An 11,124-nucleotide genomic window follows, 5' to 3' on the forward strand; every position below is an offset into this window, starting at 1 on the left:
GAATACGGTGCGGTGCTGTTCTCACTTTAAGTTGCTGAGATTCCGGTCAGTTTGAGTCCTTTGTGATTCAGTTCTCTTTTCTGTGGCTGGGGCAACTTCGTTTGCTGGGCTGATTTGGTAGTGGTGAGTTTGGCTGATACAAACTTGTGACCTGTGAGTCTTATTTGTGGTCTGTTGCCGTAGAGTTCTCTTGCTAGTTAGTGACCATGGGAGACAAAGACAAGGACAAGGGTGCAGATTCAAGTGTTGAGAAATTATGTGAAAGTATGCAGCGAATGCTTGCTCAGCTGATGGAGCAAACACAGGTTAAGTCTAGTAGCTCGGCTGAAATTCAGAAGTCTGTCCTCGAACCAAATCCAGTAAAATTAACTGGTCTGGGTGACTATTTTAGTTGGGCTCGCAATGCGTCGTTAATTCTGGAAGCGCATGGTCTGCATAAGTACCTAAATGAAGATGAGAAAAAGCCAGGAGAGGTAATGCAGGAACAATGGGAGCAGAATCAGAAGCGAGTCATGGTTTGGCTGTTGGGCTCAATGGAAAAAACTGTTCGGGAACAAGTTGAAAGTTTTCAAACTGCTGCTGAAGTCTGGACAAGTATTGAAAAACAGTTTTCTGGTAAATCAAACAAAATGCAGGTTAGCAGAATACTACATGAGATGTGGCACTTTAGACAAGACCAGAAATCAGTTACAGAGTATGCAGGGGAATTGAAGAAACTTTACAGGGATCTAGAGTTTTTTAGACCATTCAAGCCACATGATCCTAGAGATTTGACTCTCCTCAGAGAATGGTTTGAACCATTGTTGGTGCAGGTTTTCCTGGAAGGTTTGAATCCTGAGTTCAAACTTCGCTCTCAGATGATACAAGCATCTCCTGACTGGCCTACCTTGGATGAAACTATTGCCAGTATTCTTGAAGAAGAGACTCGTTTGGCCAATCAGGAAGCAATGCCACAGATGCATGGTGATAATCGTGCTGCACTTACTCACACACAATCCTCTATGAGTTTTAGAAGTGGTCAAGGAAATACTACTAAGTTTGACCACAAACGGAGAAACAAAGTTGTGTGTGATCATTGTAAGAGACCTGGCCATATGAAAAAGGATTGTTTTGAGTTGATTGGTTATCCTCTAGGATGGCAGCAGAGAAAAATAAACAGGTTCAATGGCAGCGGTAACAGCTTCGAGAAGAAACAAGACCGAGTTCATCTTGCATCATCCACAGGAGAGTTACCTGCAATTGCTGCTCAGGCTCTAGAAGAGTTCAAGGCAAAATTGATGGCTGTTACTGCTGAAGGATCTAGTGAAGCTGCCAGCTCTCAGAGTGCAGAAGGTGAGAACCATTTACTTATGCCCTGGATAATTGATTCGGGTGCCACAAATCATATGACAGGTTCACAAAAATATTTTTCATCATACATACCTCGTTCAGGAAAGGATAAGGTCCGTATAGCTGATGGATCTTCGTCTTCCATAATGGGATGTGGAACCATTAGTTGTACACGTTCCTTACCTTTAAGTCTTGTCTTACATGTTCCCGATTTTCCTATGAACCTTCTATCTGTCAGTTCAATCACAAAGTCACTTAACTGCAGAGCTATGTTTGAGCCCCGGTTCTGTGTATTTCAGGACCTGAAGTCAGGAAAAATACTTGGGACTGGAACTGAGCGTGATGGCCTGTACTATCTTGACAATGTTGCAGCTCCACTTGCATTTGCTACAGCATGTACCTCATCCACCTCATCCACAGATGAGTTGTTGTTGCTCCATTGTAGACTAGGGCATTTATCTTTCCAAGTCCTAAGTCGTATGTTTCCATCACTTTTTGCTTCCTACTGCAAGGATAAGCTTGTATGTGATGTATGTGAACTAGCTAAGCATACACGGGCTACTTATCCTAGTAGTAGTGAGAGAAGTCAAACCCCTTTTGAAATTGTGCACTCAAATGTTTGGGGTCCTTCAGTTGTAACCTCTCTATTAGGAGAGCGTTGGTTTGTGACTTTTATCGATGGCTTTAGCCGATATACTTGGCTTTATTTGCTCAAACAAAAGTGTGATGTGTTATCTGCATTTAAAGACTTTTATGCCTTGATTTGCAATCAATATAATGCAAGAGTGAAAATATTTCGCTCAGACAATGGAACCGAGTATGTTAATCAGGAGTTTGACTATTTTCTAGCTTCAAATGGCATTATACACCAGACTACATGTGTGAACACTGCTGCTCAAAATGGAGTCGTTGAACGTAAAAATAGACATTTATTGGAGGTTGCTCGGTCCCTCATGTTCACAATGAATGTACCTAAATTTCTTTGGGGCGAGGCCATTAAAACAGCAGCATACCTAATAAACCGCATGCCATCACGGGTTTTGAATTATAAAACACCAATGGAATGCTTAAGTGGTACTAATTCGTTTACTGTACCACCAAAGGTGTTTGGTTGTGTTTGTTTTGTTCATGATTACAGGAACTCGGTGGGAAAGCTTGATCCCCGTGCTGTTAGATGCATCTTTGTTGGGTATTCTTCTACCCAGAAAGGCTATCGTTGTTGGTGCCCTACTGAGAAACGGTTTTTTGTGAGTATGGACGTCACTTTTCGGGAGAAAGAACCTTATTACACGTCAGCCATCAGTACTATTGATAGTATTGGTCGTGAGGGGGAGAATTATGATAAGGTGGATGTTCGTATTGGTTCAATTTTGACTCCTTTGCTAGATATATCTCAACCAGGTCAAGGAACAGAGGGGGAGGAAAATGCGAGTACTAATGAGGGTAGGAGCAGCTCAACTGTTCATGAGGTATGTGACACTCCTACTTCTCAACAAGTTATACAGCATGACAACCCTCTGTCTACAAGTTACAGGTCATTGCCTCTTGATTCAGTGCCGCGTGAAGAAACAGAGGAAGGTAGCGGACATGCTATGGACCCTACTGATTCTCCATTAGTTGATGGTTATACTGATGACACGACTGAGGAAGGTATTGAAATTCCTATTGCAGCTCCTAAATCTCCACCAGATGATTGCCCTATCGCCTTACGAAAACCTGTGAGACATCGAGACGTACCAGCACGTCTTAAGGATTGTGTGGGTTATAAACATGATATTGCTAAATTTATCTCTTATGAAAATTGCAGCCCCTCATTTAAGACTTTCATTGCTTCTTTGGACTCTACCTCTATACCCACAGACTGGAGAGATGCTATTAAACATCCTAAGTGGAAGGAAGCAATGCTGGAGGAAATGAAGGCTTTGGAGAAAAATAACACATGGGAACTCGTAAAACTACCACATGGCAAGGAGCCAGTGGGTTGCAAGTGGGTGTATACGATCAAGCAGAATCCTGATGGCAAGGTGGAGCGATATAAGGCACGTCTAGTGGCAAAGGGATACACACAAACATATGGGATTGATTACGAAGAAACCTTTGCACCTGTTGCTAAGATGAGTTCAGTACGAACTTTAATCTCATGTGCATCTAATCTTAGTTGGGATCTTCATCAACTAGATGTGAAAAATGCCTTTCTCCATGGGGACCTTCAAGAAGAAATTTATATGCATATACCACCAGGCTTTGACACTGCTCAGACTAAGGATAAAGTTTTGCGGCTGCATCGATCCTTATATGGATTAAAGCAATCGCCTCGTGCTTGGTTTGATCGTTTTAGGAGATCTTTACTTAAAATGGGCTATCATCAGAGTAATGCTGATCACACCTTGTTCTATAAGCGTAATATGAGCAAGTTAGCAATACTAATAGTATATGTTGATGATATCATCATTACAGGAGATGATACTAAGGAAATAGAATACTTGAAGATGCGGCTGGCGAAGGAGTTTGAGGTTAAAGATCTTGGACAATTACGATATTTCCTTGGAATTGAGGTCTCTCGGAGCAAAAAAGGTATTTATCTCTGTTAAAGAAAGTATGTTTTAGATTTATTACTAGAAACTGGGCTATCCAAATGTCGTCCAGCTCCCACTCCCATTGAGCAAAATCATCGCCTAGTTAGTGAAGCAGGATCTCCTGTGGATCGAGAGCGCTATTAAAGGCTTGTTGGATGACTGATTTATCTCTCACACACTCGTCCTGATATTGCTTTTGCTGTAAGTGTTGTTAGCCAGTTTATGCATGATCCACGGACTCGCCACATGGATGCTGTGATCCGAATTATTCGCTGTCTTAAGGGATGTCCTGGTCGAGGTCTACTATATACATCACATGGCAATCTGCAGGTGGAATGTTATACAGATGCAGATTGGGCAGGCTCTTTAGATGATAGATGGTCAACATCAGGCTAGTGTACATTTGTTGGAGGTAATCTTGTCACATGGCGCAGCAAAAAGCAAAGTGTTGTAGCGCGGTCCACGGCTGAAGCAGAATTTAGATCCATGGCACATGGAGTGTGTGAAGTGTTATGGGTGCGAATCCTTTTGATGGAGCTGGGTTTATTTCAGATTAAACCATTGATGCTATATTGTGATAATAAGGCAGCCCTTAGTATTGCACAAAATCCTGTGCAACATGATCGAACAAAGCATGTTGAAATTGATCGACATTTTATTAAAAAGAAGTTGGATCAAGGAATTATTTGTATGACATATGCGAGCTCCTCAAACCAGCTTGCAGACATCTTGACTAAGGGCTTACCAGATAGAATGTTTTCTATCCTTTGTAGCAAGATGGGGTTATATGATGCATTTACCCCATCTTAAGGGGGAGTGTTGAGTTGTGTAAATGTGTGAATATGTAACAGTTGGGAGGCTAAGATGTAAAAGCGCATATCTATATAGAATACAGAGAAAGAGGAGGCTGGATAAGGCACTCCAGATTTTTCCCCATTCTAGTTCTTCCTTCTACCATCTTCTAATCCAGATTTGTTGAATATTTCTTTGATTTCGCAAGTCATACATGATTTAACATATTCTAACTCTAACTCCTTTCTCTATCTTAAACACAATATATTTTTGATATTTCCCCTCGGTCGTAGCGGGAGTGAAATGGATGATTACAACTGAATATGAAGTGTTGTGCTTCCGTCATCTTCTCCCTTGTGCCATCGTCAATTGCGCCTCTGATGGGTCGGCACCTAGGACGATGAATGCGTCCCCTTCTGGCTCCTTCCTTGTCTCTCCTCTATTCCCTCCCACAGTCACATCGGGAGTGGCATGGACGCTAGTGACTACGCGGACACTGTTGAATTGAGTTGCTGCCGATAAGTAAGTATATACCTAGCTCTGTATGTCGATGTCGATGTAGGCATGGTCGAGGTAGTCGTGGTCGATAGAGCTGCAGACTGCAGACATGTAGAGCCACGTTCTAGGGGTGTCGGTCGGGAAAGCCAGTGTGAGAGTCCGCCCTCCCCTGATCTGGAGGGGCGTGATCTTAGTTGCTTTGTCCCAATCGCCTCTTCTTCGCTTGTAGCGCCTGGTGTTGTCGACTCGTGCTGATGCGATCTATGTGGCCTGCGCCTGAGCTGGATGGAGTCCGCGCCGCTGCGCGGCGTCGCTGATTGAAGCCGAGTCTCTGGTGTCTGGGCTTAGTGCGCACCTGCTCTAGATCGTGCATCCAGAGCAGTACGACGTTGAGTCGCCCGGAGCCACGCGATTCTGGCCAGCTCCATGAAGCTCATGGGATCGGCTCGGGGAAGACTCGGGTGCTCGATGTAGTTCTCAGACGGCTCGATGTAGGGCTCGGCGATGTGTCGTCTGTCGAGGTAGGATGGCGGCGCCGCCACCGCACGGATCTACTGGGTTTTCTTCATCGGGCATGATCAATCTAATACGAATTTATTTGGCTAATGAAAATAAATCAATCTAAGATAATTCGATCTAATTGATCTAAACTAATCTATGAGACCGACCTAATCATTGATTGATTGGGTGCCGTGCCACCGGGTAGAGGAGATTAATCTCCCTGGGACGGCGTGCTACGGAAGCGATGGAACGTCTTAGGATCGGCGTCGTTGAACAAACCGCTTTAATATCATCTAGAAAATTTAGAATGACTGGTATTTCATTGTTTTGTGTTGTATTGATCTGACCCACATAGGGTATATATATATAATACGTGTCATGTGAGGTATATATATGATACATGTGAGAGAAAGAGACTTGGAGTAGAAGGCTAGTCATACATGATTTAACTTATTCTATCTCTAACTCCTACTCCTATCTTTATCTTAAACACAATATATTTCTAACACCGACGGCATATATGTTTACTGAGCAAAATATACACGAATATGTTTAAATATATTGAAGTGCCCAGTCACTGAGCCAAGCTGCACCGTAGTTCCATCCCATTCCTTGTGGGGCTGTTTGGTTCTAGGCCTAACCATGCCATACTTTGCCATACAATGTTGCTACACTTGCCTAAGGTTAGTTCTTCAAAATGAGAGCCATAAGTTGACAAGTCTAAGAGAATCTTGTCATACTTTTTAAGTGTATGTGATATGCGATCCTAGTGTGGCTTGTCTAAGGTGTGGCTTGAACCAAACATCCACTTAAGTTGGTCAAACTTACCTAACCTTAGGTGTGACAACCAGTGGCGGAGCTAGTGTGGGGTTACGCCTAGGGCTAAGCTAGCTTCAGTTGTGCACTTCCATAAATTTTTATACTTTGCAAGAAGAAATTACAAAGGCTATTGTCACTAAGCCTAGGGCTATAGCCCCAACTGCTCTAGGCTTGTCTCCGCCACTGGTGACAACCTTAGGCAAATTTAGTCTCAAACCAAACAGAATGTCCCAGGTTCTATTTCCTTATGTGTTTATTCAATGGTTTCAATATTATAGTGGTTTTGACTCTACACGTTTATTTATGGTTCCAAAAGTAGTGGTCTGGATGGTTTGAACCTTCGAGTAGTTCCACGTGCTTTCCCTGCAGTGGTCGCCTATTTAATTTATCTAGCAATTTATTTTTCTTTCCAAATATAGCAAAAAAGTAACCGAGATGTTTCGAACACACGACTTATAGGACATTAGCGGAGCTACAGTTGGCAAGCTAGGTGGATCATATGGTCAAATTTGCTTTCACGGCTCACCGATTTACATATAGATTGGGAAGAACCGAAGGTTCATTTGCGGCGCTTGTAGACATAGTTGTATTTCAGACCCTTTTCTTTTCCTAAAAAGCTAATGAATCAAAATGCACAGGCCGCAACATTTGACCTTGCTGTAGCTCCGCCTCTGCCGAAGGAGTATTGAAGAATACAGTGGAACCCTTCAATTCGACTTCAACATACCGTTTTCTTGGATTGAAGTGGGTTCTTCATACGGGGATTGTTTTTATATAATTAAATTGTTGGTGCAATTCCAACGTCGGGCGCACTTGATTAGTTTTTTTTTGGATTTGGGGCGTACATATTTTTTATGTAAAGAAATATAAGAGTGTTTAGATCACTACTCTGAGTTCAAAAAACAGTGATTAGTTCAAATGATCGAAGAAGCATGGGGCCTCGCCTGGTACTGTACGTCGCACAGGACTCGAACCGGTTCCGATGCATGCGTGTACCCAATTGTTCGCATTCATTTTCCAGGCCACGGGACGTCGTCATCAAATCCACTTGCATGCACGCGCACAAAACAAAACCCTAATCAAATCAATTCCTGACGATCAACTGGAGTGCGCCCGCTAATTGGAGACTCTCTCGTACTACCAGGTCGTAATTAAACAATTTCCACTTGCTACTACTGCTCGCTGGCTGGCTGGCCAACGGGGGCATGGCCGCACGGAGGGCTTCGACCTGTTCGCCTTTCTCGGCTGCTCAACACCAACCTATGGAGCATTGTAACCTGTTGTGTACTTTTCCTTATCTAATAATGTCAGATATCGCCGTCCAAAAAAGTAAAAATAAAACACTGACCTATTGCTCACCACTACCCAAGAATAACTGAACCCTGGGTAGTTAGTACTTTTGGAAAAAACTTTCAATTCATCAAAGGGCTAGCTATGGATAGGGGTGCGTGGAAGCTTGCTATCCATGTGCCAGAGCCATGAGTTGGTTGCGAGATCTTATGGGTTTCACCTCTAGCCTACCCCAACTTGTTTGGGACTAAAGGCTTTGTTGTTGTTGTTGTTGTTGTTGGAAAAAACTTTCAATCTATTGATCAAATATCATGACTATGGAAAGAACATCAGAAGGGGCATAAATTACATCAACGTCTGTAGTTAGTTGTTGAGTGTGTTTTCAATGCACTCGGTCAACAACGTCTTTAGTCAACAACGTTTTTACCGAGTTTTGTATAAAAAAACACTCGGCAAACATGCAAAACTCGGTAATGTGGGAGCTCTGCCAAATATCTTGTAAAAAACACTCGGCAAAGTATGGGCACTCGATAACAAGAACACAAGACACTCGGCAAAGCAGTTATCCAGAATAAACAGAACAAAAGGTACTTAACTAATTTGTCTAAGCAGATAGAAACTTTTCTGCTTCGGTTGGATAAACAGGAGGCATGGGTTGAGCACCACATATATGAGAGAACAAATGGGAGCATTTGTTGGGGTAAGCAAGCCCCGTTCACTCTCACATTCTCTGGTGGTGATAAGTAGCGCACCCGTTGCATGTGTGTCACTTGTTGCAACTTGCTAGTTTTGGTGTAATTTTTTCCATGCGCGCAGGAGAGATGCGATGGTTTGTTTTGTGATCTTTTTTATAAATTTGATTTTCAAAATGATTTATCTCTGGAATCATAATCCAAATTATGAACCGTTTTCACCATTGTGTCTCTTCCAAAGTGATTTTTATCCCATGCTCGTAGGGTTTGATGTTTTTTTGACTGAAAACTGTGCTTTCAAAGTAAACTAACATGTGGTTTCAAATTGTACAGTGTTCCCGAGTGAATCTAACTTATGCTCCTGTGGGGTGAAACACAATAATGTTTTCCAAGTAAATTAACTTATGCTTCCCGCACAGGGTGAAACACACATGTGCTTCAGGAAATCACACATGTGCTCAACCTGGGAGCACAATACACTTGTGCTTCTGCGTGAAGTACACATGTGGTCCATGCCAGAGGAGTACACACTTGTGCTCCTGGCAGCCAATGGAAAAAACGAGAAAGCAAAAGAAGAGAAAATAAAGAAATAAAAACCAAAAACACACAAAAAACACAGGAAGATAGGGGAAAGAACCGGGAAACTACAACAGATCCGTGCATATCGACGAACCTATGTATCTTTTTTTGCATGGTAATACGTGTCATATTTATATCATAAATATCAAAGTACAAGTCATGTAAGGACCAACATAATAAAATTGAAAAGATATCAGAACATCTCTGAGCTTTAGAAAATTATATATGAGCACTATATTTTGAAATAGAGGGAGTACGAAAACACACACTCCTAGATGCCTTGACGACAGGTTGGATCCGTTTCGTGCGTCTCCCCTCGTCCTCTTCTTCCAGGAATCATGCACGCACGCACGCTGGGCAGCAACCCAACCCAAGAATCCTGGGCTCGTCGATCCCGAGGTAACTCAAAGCATGGACCGAGTACCTTTCTACTACATGTATTTCACACGAGGACAACCCGTCCAGACCGCACGCACGGATGGTAAAACCTCGAGATCCACGCGTCCATATTGCGGCTACTCCAGCTAGCTTCACTCCCTTCCAGGCCGCACGAGCGCGAATATGCGTTTGTTTCACTGCCGCCCAGGTCAAAACGCTTACCACACGAAAATCTATGCCCAGATCGCTCACACAATTCGTTAGTTTGGCCTTTCGATTGATTGGAGTAGTGTTTCTGCAGTCCAGGGAAGCCACCGACGGTAGAAGATCACCACCTTATTAAAACTTTTTTTTGCGCATACCACCTTATTAAAACTTACAGAAACAGCCAAGAGGATATATCTGCATGTTGTAGTATGTAAACTAGAGTGCACCAAAGTCAGGCAGAAAACCCCTCGCAAATAACATATGCAGTGGAGGTTCTGAAAATCCAATCAATCTGAACATTTCTGTACCGGTGGCCAGCTTCTTTCAATGACCTGTGCAATACTCGTTCAAGATTAGTGTAGCTGTGGACCGTAGACATTTTATTTTTCTGCAGGAAAGTACTCTCTCTGTCCCAGAATATAAGAACGTTTTTGATACTGGCATAGTGTCAAAAACGTTCTTATATTCTGGGACGGAGGGAGTAGATCGTAGACTATAATGCTGTATATTTTGCAAGTTGATGGCACTAACATGACATTTTGTGTCTGGAGTAAATTATATATACCACTACTTGTGTCAAAACGTACATCGTGACAATGACACGCTGATTTGGAAGAGGATCTAGTGTCAATGCCACGTAAGTACAAGACCTACTAACGGAACACCTATCCATACCTTATTTTGTCAACAGAAATGGAGAGACGATAGAGAAAGTATAACGCAGGAGAATGCCAAAGAAAAGATGCACCAGTAGATCCTCGCCACATGACCATAAAGAAGAACCCATGGAAAGATATATTATGCAATTTAGTATATTCCGGCAATCTGCAATATATACGTTGCAATTGTGATTGCATAATACTTTTTGTTTGTTTCCTATTCGATTTCCTGGTCGGAGTGGCGGAGTCGTCGTCGTCGCGCTTTGAATATTGCTGCTCAATGATGCACTGATTTGGACGTCCTCGTAGACTTACTGTACATTTCCCATGCCTCCGCCCGCATCTCGAATGTCCTAACCCGACGGGGTCTCTCATGTAATTGAAGGCCAGGCAGGACGATGTTCTCTCTGGACATACACACGTAGTGCGTTACTGAACAGCTAGCAAGCGTACGTATATATCAGTCCATATCGACGAGCCTTTGTATCTACCACTGAACGTGGCTCTCAAGCTCCTGTACGTACGAATTACCCTGATGAACACACAAGTACTACAAAGTCGATCCAGTACAGCTCGGTGCCAAGCAGCGGCACGTACTATAGCCATTGCCCATTGCCTATTACATTATCCGGCTGAGAAGAATTGCCTACTACTCCCTCCGTTTCCAAATATAAGTCTTTTTAAAGATTTCAATATGGACTACATACGAAGCAAAATGAATGAATCTACACTCTAAACGACTCCATATTGAAATATACATCCGTATGTAGTTCATATTAAAATATCTAAAAAGACTTATATTTA

At 42.7% G+C, this 11,124-nt stretch overlaps 1 protein-coding gene across 1 annotated transcript; it reads left to right on the forward strand.

Moving 5' to 3' along the window:
- The first annotated feature begins 206 nt into the window (after nucleotides 1–206).
- On the forward strand, nucleotides 207–1,794 carry LOC147983770 (uncharacterized). The gene is made up of 2 exons (XM_087539590.1): nucleotides 207–1,332; nucleotides 1,629–1,794. The coding sequence occupies exons 1-2, from the start codon at nucleotides 207–209 to the stop codon at nucleotides 1,664–1,666; spliced, it is 1,164 nt and encodes a 387-aa protein (XP_087395716.1). The 3' UTR covers nucleotides 1,667–1,794.
- Nucleotides 1,795–11,124: the final 9,330 nt, after the last annotated feature.

This window comes from Triticum urartu, chromosome 2A, assembly GCF_056163025.1.
Source record: "Triticum urartu cultivar PI428250 chromosome 2A, HENAU_Tu73, whole genome shotgun sequence".
NCBI classification, from domain to species: Eukaryota; Viridiplantae; Streptophyta; class Magnoliopsida; order Poales; family Poaceae; genus Triticum; species Triticum urartu.

Excerpts from the sequence above, each read along its gene's own strand:
- LOC147983770 (XM_087539590.1), top strand. The coding sequence starts at position 207 with ATGGGAGACAAAGACAAGGACAAGGGTGCAGATTCAAGTGTTGAGAAA. Across the intron at positions 1,333-1,628 it reads CAGCTCTCAGAGTGCAGAAG|GACCTGAAGTCAGGAAAAAT; the intron begins GTGAGAACCATT and ends TGTGTATTTCAG.